This window comes from Aegilops tauschii, chromosome 3 (genome assembly GCF_002575655.3).
Source record: "Aegilops tauschii subsp. strangulata cultivar AL8/78 chromosome 3, Aet v6.0, whole genome shotgun sequence".
Taxonomy (NCBI): Eukaryota; Viridiplantae; Streptophyta; class Magnoliopsida; order Poales; family Poaceae; genus Aegilops; species Aegilops tauschii.
Genome location: NC_053037.3, coordinates 338,514,924 through 338,537,283, shown reverse-complemented (window position 1 = coordinate 338,537,283; position 22,360 = coordinate 338,514,924). Strand labels below are relative to the sequence as shown.

The window sequence follows — 22,360 nt, the reverse complement described above, 5'->3', positions numbered from 1 at the left end:
ATGTTTATCCATTACTCGGCGAAACGCACACGCTCTCTGCAGCACGAAGCCTCGAGCGTCCAGCTGCGCGCGACAGCGGACACGAGTCCAATCTAGACGCCCCGCGCAGATATATCCGAGCCATGTGTCACGCGGACACCACCCGCGTCACACCACGTCCCCATGCCACGCGCCGATACCGCGCCGCTCGCGCTCGCTGCAGCCCAGCTATATTTATACGCCGGCCCGCTGCCGCCAGACAACACCGGAGCCGAGCAGGAAGAGCGCACGTCGAATCAGCCAGGAGCAAGCGCATATATACATACGTGTGTGCGGTGTAGTGAAGACAGGCAGGATGTCGGGGGCACAGGGGGCGCACCCGGTCGGGGAGACGACGCCGACGACGTACGGGTCGGTGGGCGGCGGGGAGAACCGCACGCGCACGGACCTGAGGTCGCGGGAGGACCAGGGCAACATCCAGATCGAGAAGGTGCAGGACAAGGTGGAGGATGCCGCGTCGCGCAAGGTCGACGACAGCGCCTTCGCTGCCAGGAAGGAGCCGGGCCAGGCCGGCGACGCCGGGGCAACCGGCACCGGCGCGTGATCTGGGTTCTGTTCTGTGGCGCCCTGCCGGGCGCGCGCGTCGCACGATCTTCGATCTGGGTCGCTGCATTTGCGCGCGGCGCGTTGTGTTTGTGTAGCGAGTTGTGTTCTGTAAAAGAGTCTGCGTGTGAGCTCGCAATAATAAGAACTGCTTGTCAGTTTGCTTAGCAAGACCATTAATTTTCTGTTCGTGCAAACACTCTGCCATCTTTTTAGATTAGATTAGATACACTGCAAGTGTTCAGATCAACACGGGCGAGACTGATGGATTCGAGTGGAAATGGAATGCAGCCGGGACGCACTATGCTAGCTGTAGCAAAGGCCACTATGGAAGAGCTGGGCACCAATGAATTGTAGAAATGTAGAATCCTCCTATCGTGGCACTAACGAGCTGGTGTTCCTGTCCGGCACGACGTCGGGCGCGCACGTCCACGAGCACCGGGAGGGCTCCTTCATGGCGATCGGGCGTGGGAAGTGCGGTGATGTCGTGGACGTCGTGGTTGCCGGAGGAGCGGGGCTCCTACTTGACGTGGTACGGTGGTAGTGAGGAGACGACCGTGGCTCCTCCTTCACGTGTGGAGAGGCGGCGAGGGAGGCGTCGGCCCCCGGTCACGGAGGAGCTCCAGGTGTGCTGCGTACTCGCTCATCCGTCTTCGTGAGGAGGTGCGGTTGTGTCCTCATAGTCGGAGGAGAGCACGACCTCCTCTTTGTCTGTCATGACGGCGGAGGAGGACGGCCCAGGAGCGGCAACGCGACTATCCTGCCGAGAGTTGGGAGAGAATGTGCGGCGATGAGTTCAGGTGGGACCATGAACCACGTAGTCTGGCACATATACATGGAACTAGTCCAAACGTGTACAAACCTCGCTGGTTCCCCACATTTGGTGCCAATTTACAGGAATTTGGACTCGCGTCTCCACGGACATATCTGACACTGCGTTCAACGACAAAATTGATGATACGGCCGAACCATGAAGTAAATTGCAAAAAACCAGGACTCTAATTCAAAAAAACCGCCACTATTAGATTTTTTTTCAAAAAACCACCAATATTGTGGTGACGGTTTTCAGAAAACGCTGATTATGACGATTAGCAAGGATGGCAATTTTACCCATGGCTACGGGTACCCGCGGTACCGTACCCGCATGGGTAGGGTATGGGCACACTTTTAAGTCAGGGTAGGGTACGGATATAGCCTTGTACCTACGGGTATACCCTACCCATTTGTAAAAGTAATGTTAATTTGTTGTCGATTAATCTTTAATTTGTCATGTGACTCGTTTACTCCAATTGACTTATGAGTATGTTGTGATTTTTAAATTTTGATATAGTCTAGTATCCATCTACTTGTTATTGAGCTAAGATATTTGATTTTTTTGTCAAATGTGCTATAAATGAGCGTAAAATTGTGAACAACTTGTGTATTATTTGGTCTATCCGTTGGGTACCCAATGATATGGGTATCCGTCCATGGGTAAAGTTTTATACCCGTGGGTACGGGTATGGGTAGAATTTTGTACCCACTGACTAGACGAGTATGGTATGGTATTGCTCTGTACCCTACCCATGATTAGAGCCGTTTAGTGCAGAATCTGACGGATGGACCCCACTATCAGGTGCCACGTGGCTTGGGTGAAGACGGTGCCCGTCCGCACATACTCACGTCTCACGGCGCAAACGTTTGACCAGTTCACGTTTAAAAAAAAGTTTTCACCTATCCAAATCACAACCGCGCCGCCGACCCGCGCCCGCCGGCGGGCCTGCCTTGCAACGCCGCTGCCCCGCCCTGCTGGGCCGCTCCATCACCGCCGCCTCCCTTCCCCGAGGCGCGCCGTCGCCACCTGCTCCAGGCCGAGCCACCGGCGCCGTGGAGCTCCGGCTCGGCCAGACCACCGCCGACGCGACCTGCGGGGCCCGTGTGTCGGCGGCGCTGCAAGGCCACCCACATTGCTGTGCCACCCGGTGAGCAAACTCTCCCGCCGCCGTAGTCCTGACTCGCGGCCGCCGGCGATCCACCGGTCCCCGACCCACGGCTGTCTTCCCTATCCCAGCCGGCGAGATCCACCCGTTCCCGACTAGGCCACCCCGCGGCTATGCTCTGTCGTCGCCACGCCCGAGGCCGTCGCCGGCCTGGGTCTTCCTCGCCGTACTGCGGCACCCGAGTGCCTGAGGGCGTCGTGGCTCCTGCCGGGTGGCGCTTGCCATCGGTTGTGCTGCGCCGCGGGGAGGAGCGCCGCGTCGGGAGGTCGACGCCGCGCCACGGCAGAGGGCGGCTGCGCCTCCAGCGCGTGCCGGGGCTCCCCGAGGGCGCCGAGAGCACAACAGAGGTCTTCGCGAGTGAGCCGCTGAGGTTGGACGAGCGAGCACAAGTGGCAGCGGCGAGCAGCAGCAGTACGCAGCGTTCGGGCGACGAGAGGGTTGTGGCGAGCCGGGGCAGTGGCTAACGGGGAGCAGGGCCGTCGGGAGGATGCACCGGCTGCCAATCTGGTGTGCCTGCTACGTGCACCGGGCTGCCAATCTGGTGTGCCTGCTACGTGCTACGTGCTGGCAAAGCAGAGGTTGACCGGTCGCGTAACGTCTGTCCATGCCTTCCATTTTTCTTGGCCACTTGGCACCTGACAATGGGACCCATCCGTCAGATTCCGAATTAAACGGCTCTAATCGTCAAATCAGCGTTTTCTGAAAACTGTCATCATCACAATGTTGGTGGTTTTTTGAAAAAAAATTCGAATGGTGGCGATTTTTTGAATTAGGGTCTCCAATTGCGGTGGTTTTTTGCAATTTACTCCCGAACCATGCAAAAAAGAAAAAAAGAAAAATTAAAGGAAGTTCTCTTTCCATTCCAGCTAAACTAAGTGAGAAAAGGGGGAGAGCAAAACATAAACTAAGTGAGAAAAGGGGGAGAGCAAAACAGGAACACAAGAGCAAAGAAACTGCCGGGGTTCTCCAATTACCATGAGAAGTTCTCTTTGTCTTCAAGCTTTTATTCCCCAACCCGTCTTGAGTTATCATGAGAAGTTTCTCTTCGTCTCCAAGCTTTTATTCCCCAATCCACTTATTCGTTCTCTTCTTTCATATACCTTCTATTTTTAAGAAGAAATTGACAGTCTATTTTAGAACTAGAACTATGGTAACATCCAGTATCGACAGGCCTAGTTCTTTTCCTCCCCGCGCGTCCACAGACGTATTCGACACCGCGTTTGACAACAAAATTGATCTGGATACCGCTGTTCAGACATTTGCAGCACGTCGTTACAGACAACCTTAGTCTTTTGGGTAACACATCGCAACTGGGATCAATCTATTGAAAAAAAAAACCTTAATGAGATAAAGCTACGGGCCATGGCAGGAGTGGTAGGGGTTGCATTGTGTAGCGAGTAGTTAAGTGATGTTTCTTATTTAGTTTGGTGCTCTTCCTTTTGTGAATGGACTTGTTTTCTCCTACAAAACTATGGTACGCAAACGGCTGTGTACTCTAATTTATTTTTTCTTGTGGAAAGTTATGTGCAAAATAGCGTCAGGACATACGCACCGAGATTTACAAAGACCAATTAAATCTCACCTATTCCTCAAGTCGAATTTCGACCATAAATACAGTATCCTCCCGGAACAAACAAACAAACAAGCGACGGGCCACAGTAGGGTGCTCTTGTTGTCTCAACGGCTGCCACCCAAATCTTACCGGAAGTTAAAATAAGTGTTCTACCAGTAGCACCCATGATGGAAAGTTGAGCAAAACCTTCATATATTTGCTTGTCTGAGTCTTCCTTCAGTGATTAGAGTTGCCTTCGTGCTTCATGCTCTGCGCGGAGAGAGTTTCAATCAGTGAAATATGCACACATGCGAATATGATAGGTCCCTTCTTTTCAAATACAAGTTTGGTTGATATTTGCACAAACCAGTCTCCTAAAAGACCCGCCATGTACCAACTTCTTCAGCTTCTCTGCATCGGATTTAGCACGGTCCAAGGCCTGCAGCCATAAGCAAGCCATCAAGACATAATTCCATAGCGCTTTCATTTACGGGATATTTCATGTTTAACCATTATCTTGTTTCATTAACATGATCCCTTAATCTAACTCTCAATGTGCTTTTCCAAATTGGCGTCTGCTAGATGGGGACAATTCAAATTCAGTTTCATTCTCGCCTTTTAAAGCGAAAGTCAATAACAATTGGAAGATCATCATCCTTTGACTCGAGACTTCCCATGACTAGCAATTTGACTTACTATAAAGGCTTAGATCACACCTATTTAATCTCATGATTTTCAACATTTCAGTTTGTTGTTATTTTTGTTAGCTTCTTCCTTCTTGCAAACTCAGGTGAACTACTGGATATCCAATTTTTTACCTGCCTTAAAAGCATAATTAACAGCAGGTTAACATCATGATCATAGTCTCCTCTGTTCGATTATACTAAACCCACATTTGCTACTATAACTACACAGGCCGAAAAGGTACTGAATAATCGGAGTTTTGACTAAACCTAGCAAACTTATTGGATAACTTAAGTAAAGATTTTACAAGGTGTATAAAATGCTATGATTCAGTGAAACAACGTTTATATTTACCTGGATCAGAGACTCAACTCTACGCCTCATCCTGGTGTGCATGAATCCTTCAGAACACTGTAATACACCAAATAGCAGCAATTGAGTGCTTGCAATGTTATGATAGGATACCACTTATGGTGGTAGCTATGTACTCCCTCCGTAAAGAAATATAAGAGCGTTTAGATCTTTACAGGGGGAGTATATGTAAAGCAGAAGAAAAGTGTTTCACAAAATTGACACCATGCTGGAGCAGGCTTAATAAAACTGTTCCCAGTTGGTTCCAAGGCTGGCTCACCCAAACTAGCTTAAATCAGAAAACATGGCAGGTCTTGGACTCTTAGTCAAGAATAAATAAAAAGACCAACTTGTATTTTCCTACTTGTAAAATTTAAGATTGATGGGAAATCTGCAAAGTGGCTACTGCTGACTGGTTCGCAGCTATTTCAGGGATCCACGAACTTGATAAATATGAAACCAGACCATGCAAACAAGGACGTTACCTTTACATGGTAGCTTACATAAGCATGAAAGGTTAACAAACTCCAAACTGTTTTGTCTAGCTTTCTACCCTCAACATGCCGAGGGAAAACAACTGCCATAAAGAAAGGCTGTGAGACAAATTTATATATTTTAATTTTTGAGGGTAGAAAACTGATATCTTGGAAGAATATGAAAAACTATTGTCAGAAATACACATTACCAAAAGTAACAAAACCAGCATTTGCATCAAGTGCATCAGCATTCACGCCTTTTAACTCAAGAGGTGGTACTGGAGACCACATACAGGAAGGGGCATTGTTAAGTGCAGCAGTCCGCCTTGCTTCTACAAATTCCTACACATAACCATCCCAAATTTTAAGCACATTCAGCAGAGTGCTCGCAGCAAATTGTGGCTTACCAAACGGCTTTGCATAAGATAGTTATGTAAACATTGAAATTCACTAAATCTTCAAACTCATGAATCTAGTACGCCAAATATATCATTAATCATAAAATGACAGAAGTGCTGAAAGCCTAAATATCAGTCTAATATAGATGAACATAAAAGGTGAAAAGAAGAAACTGAAGCCACAAAAGCTATAAATGTCCATAATACCTGCAAAAACGAAGTTGCCAAGACAATATCAATCGAATCCTGGAACCTCATTGGGTATACAACCGTAACTTTGTCTGCCTGGGAAAAAATAATTTCATCGAGTGAATATGCAGAAGATACAATTAAGAACCAACACTAAAAATCAAATACACAAATAATTTGAAATAATAAAATACGTCTACCAACAGATTCACAAAGCAGCCAGGAGTTGGTGGCCACAAAACGGTGATGTTTCAGCGTAATATACCCAGATCTGAGATGTTTAATCTGAAAGTCATACCTGGGGAGCAAGGAAGAACGATTCATTAGGACGGTGAACAAGGGCAACCAGCTTATCCACGTTAGGAGCCACTGTCTTTGAAGCTAGATGCCTGAGCAGAAGCTTCAGCGGTGCACCCAGCACAACCTCTCTCACAGATGCAATTCGTGTCAAGACAACATTCCGCTGCTCTGGAACATAAGAAATGTAATAGGTAGTTAGATGGCAATTTCAATTGAGAGCATGAACTAGACAACATAGAATGTTATGATTTGGGCAGGCTTGACCAAAACCAAAAAATTGCAGATTGTACTTCGACCAACTCTCTTGTTCCGAAAAATAAGCAATTAATCATGCAACCAACAGTGTGATTGGCCCAAGAAGCACGAAAAAATCACCAACAATGAAAAATGAGTAAAGAGACTCGTCATCATTATAACAAGAGACTCTTATACCAAAATTACACCACAAACTTAAAAATGCAAATGAGTTGACTTCGGTGGAAAGATAGAATTGATATCTAGAACCTATTACTGAGCTCCTGCAAACAAGGCCATAGGTAAGTTAAGGTTCCATATAAACTCAGGCGAGTTCCACATTTCTTCCATTTTGGTATTTACACACACAAAAAATAAAACTGCTTCCATGATCTAGGCAAGCAACATCTGTGTCCGAGTCCTGGGCAATCAAGTGTATAATACAGTACATATCTGACGTATTTCTGAAGATTATAAACTCCAGGGCATCTACATCTACATGTGAAAAGATGAACCAGTTTCCAACCATCACTTGCACCAAAAGTATTATTTTGCCAATGGAGAACATCTAAGATAGACACCACCAGCTAATGATCATGTAGCACAACAAGACAATGATAACCTTGGAAAGGGAACTCTAGAACCTTCATCTGTCGGAAGCTTTGTTAAGTTTATCTTCATTGTGACATCAAAGCAGTCCTTTGGAGGATCAAGAATTTGAACCACTGCCCCATATGCCGCCTTTATAGCATCAATGGCACCAAGAGGAAGCCCGTCGTGCAGAATAGCCTCAGGAGGTGCGAGGGGCAATGCCACTGATAGCACCATTACCTTTGGATTCCTCATTGAAAACTGCAACAGAAGTCCAATGTCCATCAGTATACAGGCATAAGCTGACCACTGGTTGCAAACAATAGCAATGGGAGCACTCCACTGTTTAGCAAATTTAACTTTACTTTCAGCTTGCAATTGCAGTGCTTGAAGAATAGCATGTCAGGATTTACATAATAAGAAGTTAGACAGCAAAGAAACCCACATCAGCCTCAGGTAATTTAAATAAGAAAAAAAGCAGCTCAGATTTGTTCCTACTATTACCCCCACCCCCACACACAAAATAAATGACCTTAAGACAGCAAACCGAAATGGGGCGGCAGGAGGATACAAAGCACTAACCTGGATATGATACCGCACATCGTCGAATTCCACCGTGTGGCAATCGATGTCCACGCCCTTGTCGCCGCTGCAGCGCGAATACTCGCATGAGCCACATGCGATATACCTTCTGGGTCCACGAAGAAAGATCGGCTGAGCAGCGACATACCTGACGACGCGATCCTTCAGGATCTGGAGTAGGAACCTGGATGGGGATTGGAGCAGTATCATCCTCTCCTATCCCTTCTCCTGCGAACCAGCCCCGCTCGATCCCCCCTACCGAAATATGACCGAAGGCGCGGCGAAAGAGGCGCGTCACGGTGGTGCGGCCGCGCGCGCTGGAGCTTCCGTCGGCGGTGGCGCTGCGCAACCCCGATGGATCTTCTCTTCTGGGGGATCGCCGGCCGCCGCGAGATGCGATTCGGAATGGGGAGACAAACGGGCAGAAGGGAAAGAAGAAAAGTGGACAAGGAGCGGAGGTGCAAATGTGAGAAACCGAAGGGGCTTCTTTGCAAAAACTGTCTGAGCCTTCAGCCTCAGACAGACTGAGAGTTCCGCCAAGATCTGCCCTCCGATGTAGATCCGACGGCGGGCTAAGTACCCAGCTATTTTTCCTGAATAATAACCGCGGTGGCCAAGCCGACGACTCGGTGCTTCTCCGCTCTCGAATGATCGGCGGCGGCGGCGGACGCAGCCGGCGGCGCGGGCGCGCGTCGGCCACCCTGCCCTCGGGCCCCTCCGTGAACCGCACTGAGAGCTCCGTCTCCTGCTGGTAAGTCAATCCACACGGCCTCTCTCTCTTCTGTCCCGATTTCTCCCCAGCTAAACTTACCCAATCCACTCGATCTAAATCAGCTTTGATTTAGCTTCCTGTTTCGTTGTCGTCATTTTGTGTTAGTATTAGTACACAAAGTGGCTGTTATGTTCACTTATTGTGCCTATGCGAACTTCAGGTACTGTGACTGCAAAATTTATGTCTTCAACGACATGATATTCAATTTGGGGTGGAAACATGCTAGGTATGATTTATCTTAGCCTTTGAAGTTTTTATAATTCTGGATTTTTTTCTCATTTGTGCAAATTCCACGTAGCTCCGATTTTCCTTGGCATCTGTACAAAGATAAGAACGCTCTTATATTGTGGGACGGTTGGAGTACCATTTACATTAACCAAGTCAAGTCATTGTATCTGTTTGCGACATTTCTTTTGCATGGCTTGAATCATATATCTATCTTACGACACACCCATGCTATCCACATGTGTAGATAAACAGTTATTACTACACATCAAGTCATTTTGGAAGAATGTTGTCCATACACCACACCAAAAATTAAAATATATTCTGGCCGATCTGGCATGCTAAAGGTCGATGACAAATTTAGCACCTGATAGCAATGTTTAATTCCCATTTTTCTCTGGAAAACTTAAGCATATACGATGTACTTATTTTGTTGACTGAGAAGAATATTCTGATGAGAAGAGCCATCTTACTATGAACATCACATAATTTCCTTGTTATACTCATAATTTAGAGCTTAGTCATTGATTGTACTTAAAGTCATACCGAGTTAAATTTTTTTTTGCAGATACACCAGAGCATGGTTTTCCTTAGGAGTTTATTTCTCTCTCGTTGCTTTAGTTGGTATATCTTTGGTAAGTTAACTCTCATTATTATGGCAAATAATGAAATGTAGTTGTTCCAATTATTATGTTTGTTCCAAAGTTCGATAGTATACCTCTGTGTCATGAATCTCACAATATCATGCCATGTTGCTGCTTAAATAATTTTATTTTTGACTTGACAAATTTATGATACTTGCTGATTATGTGATATATTCATCTGTATGTGACCTTGGTATCTTGATACCTACTTCAGAGAGCAGATAGGGCACTGAGATTTTTCACTCAGTTCCCTGAATATTTAACGGCTATTTTTATGGTAACTAACATTAACATAAGTGTGTGAATAGAGCTGAAATTGGCGCCTCCGATAATCCAGATCCTATTCAGAAAATCATAAAAATGCTTTGTTTTCTTCATCCGCCAAAAGGGAGTTGGTTTCTGGTTTTCCACCTTCATGGCCTGCCTTTTCCACACAAAGATTTCATTGCAGCTCTAGTAGCCATCACAAAAATATTGAAATTGTTGCCTATATTAATAAATTTATTAATGCTGTTAATCTGTATCTTCCTAGTTCATTGGTTCCTGAGATTGCTACAGTAGGTAGTTAACATATCATTTCTATTCAATTTTGGATCGTTATATTGTTCTGTTGCAATTTTCAGTTGCTATTGTGGGATTCAATTGGTGCATTATATTTTAGACGCGGATCCATTAGCGCCTGGTTACCAAATATACTGGTGAGGAGACATGCTTCGTTCTTTCAATTTTTCAAGTCAACCACTCAGCACGCATTTCACTCATTGTAGGCTCCCAGCTTCAGCGGATCAATAATGGACACCTCAATCATCATAGCATCAACAATCTTATCTATTGCTTTTCATGAATTTGGACATGCTATTGCAGCTGCAAGGTCTATCCCTCATCTGCTCGTGCACCTTTTTTGTGAGATGTGTTGCCTGTGCTTAAATGTATCTTCCGTTCTTTGATACTCTAAAACTCCGAGTGTTGTTTCATAATATTACTTCCACCTACTGATGTTTTTTTTGGCACACTATTGAATTGCTGGTATGTTCATTGCTCAATATGCAACAGCGAGGGTGTACAGATGGAATATGTTGCAATATTCATGGCTGTACTTTTTCCTGGGGCATTAGTTGCTCTGAACTATGACCTGCTTGAGAATCTACCCCTCTTTTCAATGCTTCGGATATATTGCGCGGGAATTTGGCATAATGTTATAGTAAGTTATCCCGATTTGCATGAATTAATTTCAAAGTCTTGCCGCAAACATCTATTTTCAATATGTGTGGTATGCCATGCTAAATTATAGAGACCCTTGGTGCTCAGATAAAAAGAATCACATGTAACTTGTATTCTTGCTGCAAACATCTATTTTCAATATCTGCGGTATGCCATACTAAGTTGTAGTGACCCTTGGTGCAAGCACATATATCTAGTATTCTTGCAGTAACGAGGACATCAAACAAGAACTAAGAACAATTAGCTTTATGTTGATTGGCATAAGATACAATTGGATGCCTCAGTTAGACGATTGCCCAACAGATATTGGAAATTTAGTATCCTACAGTGGGTAATCATGCACGAATATCCTCATACTGGTAATAAATAGATTTATCCCTACAAATTTGTTGTGGAATATATCAGCACGTATATGTCTATAGTAAACCATTGGGAAACTTTTCCTTGACCGAGACATCTGATAGCTCATATTGATCTTTACTAGTAGGTTGTTTTACCATACATTTCTTGGTATACTTTATGATTAACCAGGGCCTGAGAGGTATGAAGTATGAACCGGATAACAATAATTGCTTGTATAATAATGATAGTTGACATCAGGTCAGAGAAGTTTGACACTAGCTAGAAACTTCTGCATGAGCATTTAAGTACATGATGATACAGGTCAAGGTGTACTGGATTATAAGCTTTGTAACAACACTTCCAATCTTAGATGTGGCACCATGGAGGTTTTTAATTGTATACTTGTATACCTTACCATATTTTAGAAGTACCATTTCTGCAATATTTTCATAAGCCTCGTAATGATGTAGCTGTTATGATTTCATGTTAAATAGTTTTGTGCAGCATGCGTGCTGATGGCATTATTACTTCCTTTGGTCCTCTGTCCTCTCTACGTGAGTGGTGATGGCCTTATTGTAAGTCTGTTTCCTTTCACTTCTCATCATTTTTTATCTCCGCAATCTTGCGATTCTAAATGGCTGCATAACAGGTAATGGGAGTCTCACAATCATCTTCTCTGTCAAGGTCATTGTCTGTTCATGATGTTATCCTGTCTGTGGATGGTCTGAACATAAGAAGAACTGACGATTGGATGAAAATGCTGGCTCAAGGCACTGTAGAGAAAACCAGTAGTCATGAGTTTCTTGGTGGTTCTCAGAGCTATGGTGCTACTAATTCTGGCAAAGGTTATTGTGTCCCCAACTCATGGATGGATGCAAGCAAGAATCTCTGGCAGATAAATGACAAGCTATCTTGCCCAGATGAACTGATAGTGTTTGGGAAATTTTCCTGTAATGGCTCCGCGTATTTTCCTGGGACTGACAAAGTAAGTGACAAGAAACAAACTGAGGACTTGTATTGCTTGATTGCAAAAGACGTAGTTAAACTAAAAAAATGTGGAAATGGATGGCGGGGTACAGAAGATGATGACAGTAACTGTACCTGTTTGGAGGTAAGATTTTTGTTGCGAGTTATTACAACAATGTCATAATGAATTTGGAGTCTTCATGCATAATCTTGAGGAATTTTCCCCTTGTAGTAACAGTAATCCTTTTGGTATGATTTACCAACTGTGATTTTTATTAATGCTGGCAGGAGGAGTGCTGCTTGGTACCTGTTCTTACCCCTGGGTTTTCATGGATAGAGATCTCCTACGCCAGGCCATATTCTTTGGAGTGTTTACAGAAAGAAGGAAATTTATCGTCATCACATGCTACAAATGATAACTTCGGTCCAAGTCCCTGTGGGGGAACTTTTGTTTATGTTGGTGATCTGTCATCGACAGCAAGTTCTGTTAAGTTATCCCCCTACAGGCCCCGATGGGCATTCTTCCTTCTTATTGCAGATGTTCCCTATATCTTGGAAAATTGTTTAAGCTGTTTGCTTCATGTGTCTGCGGCATTGGCTGCCGTTAACTGCCTACCGGTAAGTCCTTCATTTACTGAACTTTTCTTTGATATTGGGATTACTGTATATATTTCTTTTTTGTGCATACGAAACAAGTTGGTTTTTGGACACTACTCTTCTCGTATACTCCCTCTGTTTCTATATCTCTCTCCAGAACTCCACATGCATACTCACCGAGGGTATTAAGAAATCTAAGGAATTCAGGACCTACAAGTTACAGCAACTATGTAATCCTTTTCAACGCATAAAGTAGGGGTAGGGAGTGAAAACATTTCAATAACTACACCCTTGATTCCCTAAATGGACAACTATTTTGAAACAAAGACCCACAAGGGCAAAGAGAGATACTATAACAAAACAGAGGAAGTACTTTGGTCGTCCGGTTTTGTAGTTGCATGTCTTCAGTTTGAACTTAAACATGTTTGCCTACTGCGTCTCAAGAGACAGGAGTACTCTTCTGGTACCTAACCATGTAAAGGATGAACAGGTATACTTTCTAGATGGGGACGCGATTTTGGAGACTGCCTTACGCTACGTTGCTTGGTTTAACCGGAGACAGCAGCGGGTGATTATTAAGGTCTGCCGCTTTCTGTGGACCGTCCTATCCATCATCATGTTCTCAAGGTTCTTATATTCCATGACAGTATATTATGGCTAATGTACAACTCCGTATCATGGGGTTCTCTCTAAACTATCCTTGCAAGAATTCATTAACATAGTACCAGTCAGCTGTATGAGAGATATCACAAAACTGGCCTGCAAGATGCCTCGTTATGAAACAATTGCACTCTGACATTGATAAAAGTTGATTCAATATGGCCCCTTGAAGTAGTACAAGTACTTCACTGCATTCCATGTGCAAAATTTTGGATAATTCCACGGCTTGTAGGAATTTTGGAGATAAGGAATAGAGTGGGTATATTAGGAGCTCAGTCCAATACCCATAACTGTCAATCTTTAGTAGAGTATAGGATTTAGTGCAATTTATTGGAAATAAATAAAGTGAGACTATTACTAGCACTCAACATTAAAGTGATACATATTGTTGATTCAGAAAGATAACTATTAGACCAAGTAAATCTGGTTTCTGTTCATTCGGTCCATTGAAGATACAAAACAGTTTTGGGAAAACAAAAGGAATACACCACACTAGACCCTAGGGGAAACAGCCTTTGCTTCAACATGACTGGAGGACGTTCCTCGTAAAAATATCAGAAACGCGTGTTGACGGCCGGAGCTTCAATAGCTAACCTTTTAGGCTAGCCAAACACTTCCTCTGGCAGCTCCAGATCCTCAATGGAGTTGCTCCAAGTGAGAGGAGATTTTCGTGGAGGGGGGCCATGCAAAACACTTAAAACACCCCTTCGCCTCCTCATTTGAGCAGTTCCAAATCCAAAACCAAAGAAATCCCGGAAAAAAAGAGAGACGAGAGGGTACGAGCAAAGCAGCAGAAACGAATGTTGTGTGACGCCGCGGCTGCTCAGTTAGATGTGGATGCCGTTGCCATTCGCGTAGCATCCGTTCACCAAGCTGGTGAGTGCCTTCTTTGCGTGCCCGTTGGGGTAAGGTTTTATGGTCAGGACCGCGGTGCCGGTGCCGTTGGTGCTATATCTGGGTGGCGTCGGTTTCGAACTGATGACGCTGCAGCTGCGCTTGAGCAGCAGGTCTAGTTGTCCGGACGCTGCCGCTATTAACCCTGTGATCGTTAGATGCATTAGTATTCAGAAAATGCAGACACCCAAGATTAATCTCAATGAACAAGTGTTGTATCAAGATTAGAGTTGTGTGTTACCTAAGAAAAGCGGAGATGGCTTTCCTGGTCTTGACTTGAATTCAGGATGGAATTGTGCACCGATGAAGAACACATGATTCGGCAGCTCAATGATCTGCATCCAGTAGATGAAGTTTATTCTTAAGCACATATTGAAGATCAAAGCAACTGTTTTAACAACTATATATACCTCCATGCGTCTTCCACTTTCATCCTTGCCAACAAATGAAAGACCCGCCTTCTCAAGCAATGGGACCATTTCAGGGTTCACCTGCAAAAACAATAAAATTATTACATCTCCACCATTATACAGAAGACTAAGGGAAGCATAGAATGATCCGTGCCGTCAAATAGTTCCATGTGTTTACCTCATATCTGTGTCGATGTCTTTCATCAATGGAGGTAGCATTGCCATACCTGAGATAATTCATCATAATTATATTTCACACATAAACAGGAGTGAATATCAAACGATAAAATGCAAAGTTAAACGCAATACGATCTAGGAAGATGACCAGCAGTAGTGTTTTCTTACAGCTTTGCGGATTTGCAGTTATTGGCTAGGAAATGCGTCCTCCTTGATCCAAGGCGCATCGTCGCCCCCATTTGGGTTTTGGAGCCCTGATGAGGTGTTGTCCAAAATATATGCATTAAAATCTGATGCTTAACAGAGAAGGACATCCAAAACAGTATGAAGTTAGCATGCACAATCTACCTCTGGCATGAAGATGACACAGGGTGATGCTGTGGCCGGGTCAAACTCTGTGCTATTTGCGCCACCTAGTTTCATGACCGAACGGGCAAACTCGATCACAGCGACTTGCATACCCAAGCAAATGCCAAGATAAGGAACATTCTTTTCCCGTGCATATGTTGCGGCGAGAATTTTGCCCTCAACTCCTCTATCTCCGAAGCCTCCAGGAACAAGCACACCATCCGCACCCTGAGGTAGAATTTTCTTCAGATGACTCAACAGAAGTATCAAGAATTGCACATGGCAGTAGTCAAGAATGTCAAATCTGCTAACCTTCAGTAATTTCCATGCTTTCTGATGGGCTTCAGGGGTCTACACAAAGCAAGCACCTCCAGAGCATCAGTGGTAGGTTCATGGAGGAAAAAAAAACTGATGGGGAGCCCATACTCAACAACACCGACCTCTTTGGCTGCAGAATTTTCAAGATCACAGGAAGGAACCCACTCCAGTACAAGTTTCCTTTCCATAGCAACTGATGCGTGCAAGAGAGCCTGGAACAAGGGTCAAACAAGATAAATCAGTGAACCCTACAATTCTAAGGTAGCAGTGTAGCTTAGTATGTTACTGTTCGTAATCTAGTTTGTATTATTTAATAACTTCACCTTTAAAACAGATAGATAAGAATCCGACAGGCCAGTATATTTTCCAACCATGGCGATCTTAACCTGGAAGCAAATTGTGCAATAATTATCAGCTATGTAAACACTACGTATATATCGAAAAAAGGCAACATGATACCCATCACAACAGAAGAGTGTGAGCTAAAAAGAAGAACATAAGTAATCCTACCGGAGTTTTCAGTTTGTCAAACTTGCTGGCTCTTTCGGTCCATTCAGCTAACTTAGGTTCTCGAGGTACTTTGCCAACACTGCATACATAACCGGGGCAAACACATTGAAATGTCACTATTGTTGCTTCAAACTATCAAGTGATGAATAAACTTAAAAAATACATACAGCTGAAGATCTAAAACTTTCAGAATGGCTTCATGTGCCTTCTGGTCCTATATAGAAAGAATCAAGTGTACATTGGTTAAAAATGGGGCAGTTCCAAGTCGCACCGGTTGCAATTTTGTAAGATTCAAGTTTAGAACACATGCATTTCAAGAAACTCATCATACCCTTAGCAACAAGGGGATGTGCCAAATGTTTGTAACGTCATGGAGGTTCACAATACTTGAGATCTGCAACAAATAAGTCATTGTCAACACTATGCCAGCAAGAGGCAAAACCTAAAATAGCCTTCAAATTAATTATCATTACTGGCACATTGCAGAATTGTGAGAGCTTGGTTGTCACATGTTCCTCCAGTGGCTGTCAAAAGCACAGAGATGACCGAGTGAAGCAATTTCAGCACAAAGGGTAATGGACCATAGAGTGCTTGCTATAAAGGAATGAAAGAATGAAGGGTTAGACTGTGTACCTCGGTACTGCGGCATGCCAAAATGTCAGGTGCCAACCCGAGTCCCCTTAGACCACGAACACTATGTTGGGTAGGCTTAGTTTTCTGCATAAATGAAAGATAGATCATGATTTGCAAGAAAATATCGAATGCAATAAACTCAGATAACTGAAAAAAAAAATTTCTTTCAAACACATCCGGGCGCATGTTATTTTCATTGAGAAGAAAGCGCCAAAGAAGCGTGAGGGGCCAAGGTTTACATATATTTGTAATGAGCACCGCACCCGCCAATGACAAAGTCCAGAAAAGAAAAGAGAGAAAAACACGACCAACCTCACCAAACGAACCCACAACCAGCTGAGACTGTTTTGAGAGATCCATCAACAATTCAATATTTTTTTTATGTTCGTCTCCTCCTTCCATTTTTACTATAATACTCCCTCCGTCCCATAATATAAGAACGTTTTTAACACTATACTAGTGTCAAAAACGTTCTTATATTTTGGGACAGAGGGAGTAACAAAGTGCCACTTTGCTTAAGCCAAATTGCATCTCAGCGGAAACTGCAAGTACAATTACACTTTCATAGTTCATATCATTTAGGAAATTGGTTTTTCAAGTACTTATATTTCTTTGCGAAAAGTACCTATTTGGCATATAGTAGTACTACATGACATGGAGCTCAACAGAACTGTGCATTGCAACAACTTCTCATTATCTTGGCTCTTTGTTCAAATGAGTAAAACATACCTGTTCACCAACTACATTTAGTACCGGAACAAGGCTGACATGGACCAGGCAGAAATTTCCAGGTCCTACAACTCAGAATAAGGAAATGATGTGTCAACTTGAGCTAAATGTGTGAAAGCAAACAAATGCCAAAACAGATATGGACATTCAGGGAAGAGCTGATCTTTACTGACCGACACGGTATGAAAATTGACCTAATGCTTCAATAAAAGGCATTGATTCAATATCCCCTGCATCAAGAGTGCCACTGTCATTATGCGGCGAAAAGATTTTGTCCCTGCACTGGGCAGGCTTGCACAGCTATAGGAACAACTGAGGGAAAATAGGCCAAACTACTTCCACATCTTTGCTTCAAGTATGCGGGCATTGCAAACTGTGCTACAAGTGAAATTGTTCTGTTTACCTATAGTGCCACCGAGTTCTATTACACAAACATCAGGAGGCCCTTCTTTACCGTCGACCGGCTTGATCGCCACGCGTTCGATCCAATCCTGAATTTCATCAGTGATATGTGGCACAACCTGAAAAGGAAGATAAATCAACAGCCAGTAATCTCTTTGTCATATATGCTGTTTCGCATGAATGCTCCAGCTACACAGTATATACTGAGCACAAACCTGGACGGTTTTCCCCAAGTAGTCTCCTCTCCTTTCTTTGTCAATGACAGCCTGGTGTGAGGATTTTACAAGGAAAAATGCTGTTAACTTCCAGAAGATAGAACAAGCATCTACAATTTGATAATAAAAGAACCCAAAAAAGTTTGAATACAAAAAATCAACCGGAAACCTAGTTGCCTGGTCAACGGTGTCAAGTTAACCAGGTAGGTTTGTAAGACAAGTTGTAAAACTGATACTACTTGGATTTGTTCCTAAGACAACGTTGTCATACCGGTGTAGGCTTCAACTGTAAACGGCCGGCTAACTTAAACTGTCGTACTGGTGTAGGTTTCAACTGTATTTGTGAAACCTAAGCCTGGCCTACTTTGCAAACCGTAGAAAACTCAGGTGGTCAACAGTAGAAAGATTCTTTTATTCGCTCGTAGTAGTAATTGACAGGAGCAGCCTGCAGAGCATCGTCTCTACAATTAAGCCACCATGTGACAGGTTGAATCTTACATCAGTAGCACCCGACAAGGGTGGCAGAGTGGAGGACCGGATGATTCTGCACATGCATATGATTGTACCGCAGTAGATCTTACGATGAAACGTAAAGCGAATCGATAAGGATTTGTGGGTTCCATGCATGATATTCGGTGTATCAAATGCTCAAACATAACTTGCAGATATCCTGAAAGTTGCTGGTTTGTTCATGCAAAAGTTGAGCAAAACCTTTTCCCCTTTCTTCATTCAGAAGGCAAACGTATAGCCAGTTTTTCTTTTGACTTGATAGCGCAGTCTCACTGCACAAGGATTAGGACTAACGAATCCAGTTAGTTACCTGATACACCTTTCCTGTGGTTATATTGTGGTCACGGGTCAATTTGATGTCCAGAAAACGTTCGTAGTTTCCAAGGTCCAAGTCCACCTTCATGAAAGAAAAACGGAAGAGAGTCCAATCAGCCTTTCTTTATAAAAAAAAATCCACATGACACGCTCGTTATGTTAACAGATACACATGACATTGTGCAGTTTCTCGTCAAATAAATACTTGATCTTATATTACTTTACAGAGGGAGTACATAAACTAGTAGGAGCATATCTCGTAAAAAGAAACCGTATGCAGTTTTGCACTAGGAGAGGCGGACAAACGGCGATGTTGGAGCAGTTACCTCTCCACCGTCGTCCAAAACGTAGACCTCGCCATGCTCGAACGGAGACATTGTGCCGGCGTCGGTGTTGAGGTATGGATCTGCATGCAGATGAGCAGTCACAGCAGACGAGCAAGGATGAGAAATTAACAAGAAGGAATAATGGCCACCTAACATAAAATGGAATAAATGGCTTCTTTAACCCCTTCACCAACTTGTATTATGGAAACCTTGCAACTAAAGTCTTGACCTGAACACCACGTATCAGTCATTTTTTTCTTCTCTGCCGAGTCATCTCGAGTGAACCGAAACAAACTTACTTTTCTTAGAGAGAGAAAAAAGGACAGTACAGGAAAATTAGTCATGAAATTTAATGCATGAGATGACAGAGTTGGCTTTAAGAAGAGAGGATTTCGTGCGTTGGAAGGAATCGAGGTGGCGACACCGACATAAAGATCGGGTATCCGCTTCGTAAAGATGAACGACGATGAGTAACCGAAAGAACACTGGGGGAGAAGACCGGCCGGAAGAAGATTGCCAGGAATAATCAATCTTCTCCACCTAATGCGGAGTAATGCAAAGATTAAGCCGCCGATTAGAGGACCAAAAAAACAATGCGAATCTCAGCTCAGAGCTCAGACTGCAAGCTCCAACAGCTTAAACTGAAAAGTCGAAAGCAAACAGCAGCTGGCTTTTCAATCCCGCTTGGTTTTTCTATAGTTCTGGTGTAAAAAAGACTGGGGAGACGGCAACCAAGCGCGTTCGCACAGCTGGCTGCCACGCGCCCCCGAGCTGCAGGCCCCAGAGACATTTGGGAGTGCTGCTGTGCTGCCTCCTCCTCCTTATCCCCAGTATGACACTACACTGGCCTGTCTAGCGGCGAAAGCAAGGGTGGTGTTTTGTTTTTTGGACCTCTGGGCTCCAACATGCGGGAGGCAGGACGGATCAAAGCCGCGTTAAAAAATTCATTTTCTTTTCTTTCGGTCTCTAGGTTCGCGGCGGTTATTTCTGTGCTGGAAGGCCAAAAATAGAGCCTAGCGTTCCAGAGAAACAACCGGCACGGGTAGGGAGGGTGGTGGGAAGGAAGGGAAGAGATGAAGAATGGGTGGGTACCGATCTTGATGGTGGTGACGCGGAGGCCGCAGGCCTTGAGCACGGCGCCGATGCTGCTGGCGGTGACGCCCTTGCCGAGCCCGCTCACCACGCCGCCGGTCACCACCACGTACTTCATCGCCGTCCTCCCTCCCTCCCGTGTATACGCTTCTTGGCTGGCTCTGTGTAACCAACCGCGGTTGAACCAGAGGAGGAGGAGGAGGAGCAGGCGGGCTAGTGCTCGAGTCCTCGCTCTGCTCTAGGGGCTGGTGGAGAGTCGAAAGGTTTAAGGCTGGGAATGGAACGGAACGGAATGGGAGTAGCTCAGGGAGACGAGGGCTTAAATAAAGGCTTCCTCGGGACGAGGGCACAGATCTCAACTGAAAACTCCCCCTCTGTCTCCACAGAATTAACTAATCACAAGAGAAATGGGTCAGGGCTCGCTGCCACCCAGGACTACTATCTCCGTCCTTTATTGATCTTTTTTAATCTGTGTCAAATTTTGATTAAAAATTTAGCTAATAAACTGGTAATGTATGTCAAAAAATTGTATTGTTGGATCCGTATTTGAATATTGTTTTCAATTATATAATCTTCGATGAGATGTATAAACATTTTGTTAGTTAAATATATAGGTTAAAATTTGGTACAAAATACAATGGGATCAATAAATCAGGACGGAGATAGTAGTATTCTGCTCCCTCCGTTCACAAATACTATAATGTTGTGAATATTTCAACATTTTTTTGCGAGGTTTGAATATTTCAACATGAACTATACATATATAGATTAAAATGACTGAACAAACATATAAAAATGCGTCCATATACATTGAAATCAGAAAAAAGTTAGAACCTCTTATAATAGTCAATGGAGAGCTAGAGTATTGGAGTTCTTTTCAAAAGAGGGCTGCAACGACTAACGGTTGGTAGTTATGAAATGGCATATGAGCTCGAGCTCACATTTGAATTTTGCTGTAGTATGCACCAGTGGTCGTAGTTATAGTAATGCATGTAAATTCTTTTTTTTGAAAAACTTCCAATCTATTCATCTTCAATCATGGCAGTACAACGAACACCAGAAATAAAAATTACATCCAGATCCGTAGACCACCTGGCGACGACTACAAGCACCAAAGCAAGCCGAAGGCGCGCCGCCGTCATCGCCCCTCCATCGCCGGAGCCGGGCACAACTTGTTGTAGTAGACAGTCGGGAAGTCGTCGTGCTAAGGCCCCATAGGACCAGCACCCCAGAACAGCAACCGCCGCCGATGAAAAATAACATAGATCGGAAGGATCCAAACCGAAGACACACGAACGTGGACGAACAACGACGAGATCTGAGCAAATCCACCAAAGATAGATCTGCACCACAATAACCTCTCATAACCAAGAATTGCATCGTGGACGCCGCATGAACCCAGGTATGGTATATCCATTGGGACGAGGATTTGCGGCATATGCAAGCGCGGGGGCACTCGGGTCCCTAGTGCCGACTTTTTATTTTGGCTTTTGATTTTCAAAGTTCTATATCTTTTGAACGAAATTTTAAATTAAGTTCTGTTTTCATATTCGTGTTTCTCGCGACCAGCACTTTCATATAAGATTCAATTCAAATATATTTTGACAACTTTTAAAAATATGTTAAGTTTCAATGTTAATACTTAGTACTGCGACCGGTAAAAAACAATTATTTTGTGTCTACGACCGATGGAAAAAATGCTTAAAATTATATCTCTGAAATTTGTTGAAACTTAAAACTTCTTAAGGGATTTTTTTACTGTGCCCTCATGCGGGATACAAGTACTTCGTGAATCACAAGGAAAATCGAGCGTGCGGCAGGGCTTGGCAGGTGAGTGCCCCTAGGAATTTTCGATATCCATTGCTTACATAAATATTAGGGATGGTTGTGTGCATTGCTTAATGTAGAGGTTGATGAGCGGAGTGGAGTTTCTAATCTCGAGCTCAAATGCTCCTGGATGAATAGTACAACAACAACAACAAGTCCCAAAGAAGTTTGGGTAGACTAGAGCTCAAACTAATAAGAACTTGCAACCAACTCATAGTTTCGGCACATGGATAGCAAGCTTTCATGCATCCCTGTCCATGGCTAGTTCTTTGACGGTACTCCAGTCCTTCAGATCTCTCTTTATGGAAC

At 44.0% G+C, this 22,360-nt stretch overlaps 4 protein-coding genes across 4 annotated transcripts; 2 read left to right on the top strand and 2 right to left on the bottom strand.

Moving 5' to 3' along the window:
• Window positions 1-234: 234 nt before the first annotated feature.
• Window positions 235-762, top strand: LOC109741039 (uncharacterized). Its single transcript, XM_020300115.4, has one exon. It carries the CDS (start codon window positions 335-337, stop codon window positions 581-583), a length of 249 nt encoding a protein of 82 aa, XP_020155704.1. The 5' UTR covers window positions 235-334; the 3' UTR covers window positions 584-762.
• Window positions 763-4,118: 3,356 nt separating this feature from the next.
• On the bottom strand, window positions 4,119-8,380 carry LOC109741037 (actin-related protein 2/3 complex subunit 2A). Its single transcript, XM_020300114.4, has 10 exons — window positions 8,067-8,380; window positions 7,919-7,985; window positions 7,390-7,597; window positions 6,510-6,679; window positions 6,230-6,307; window positions 5,834-5,966; window positions 5,634-5,725; window positions 5,152-5,208; window positions 4,481-4,552; window positions 4,119-4,383 (listed from the first exon to the last, which is right to left on the bottom strand). Exons 1-10 carry the CDS (start codon window positions 8,126-8,128, stop codon window positions 4,351-4,353), a joined length of 972 nt encoding a protein of 323 aa, XP_020155703.1. The 5' UTR covers window positions 8,129-8,380; the 3' UTR covers window positions 4,119-4,350.
• A 30-nt stretch (window positions 8,381-8,410) lies between these two features.
• LOC109741042 (membrane-bound transcription factor site-2 protease homolog) lies at window positions 8,411-14,386 on the top strand. The gene is made up of 10 exons (XM_020300119.4): window positions 8,411-8,669; window positions 8,851-8,916; window positions 9,484-9,550; window positions 10,183-10,257; window positions 10,327-10,430; window positions 10,613-10,760; window positions 11,617-11,697; window positions 11,772-12,233; window positions 12,377-12,706; window positions 13,176-14,386. The coding sequence occupies exons 1-10, from the start codon at window positions 8,566-8,568 to the stop codon at window positions 13,344-13,346; spliced, it is 1,608 nt and encodes a 535-aa protein (XP_020155708.1). The 5' UTR covers window positions 8,411-8,565; the 3' UTR covers window positions 13,347-14,386.
• On the bottom strand, window positions 13,716-20,518 carry LOC109741041 (uncharacterized). The gene is made up of 21 exons (XM_020300117.4): window positions 20,225-20,518; window positions 19,133-19,212; window positions 18,802-18,888; window positions 17,982-18,032; window positions 17,768-17,885; window positions 17,538-17,594; window positions 17,365-17,429; window positions 16,636-16,719; window positions 16,476-16,526; window positions 16,334-16,396; window positions 16,170-16,216; window positions 16,003-16,081; window positions 15,816-15,878; window positions 15,615-15,704; window positions 15,487-15,525; window positions 15,175-15,402; window positions 14,995-15,080; window positions 14,828-14,876; window positions 14,650-14,730; window positions 14,481-14,574; window positions 13,716-14,384 (listed from the first exon to the last, which is right to left on the bottom strand). The coding sequence occupies exons 1-21, from the start codon at window positions 20,340-20,342 to the stop codon at window positions 14,173-14,175; spliced, it is 1,842 nt and encodes a 613-aa protein (XP_020155706.1). The 5' UTR covers window positions 20,343-20,518; the 3' UTR covers window positions 13,716-14,172.
• Window positions 20,519-22,360: the final 1,842 nt, after the last annotated feature.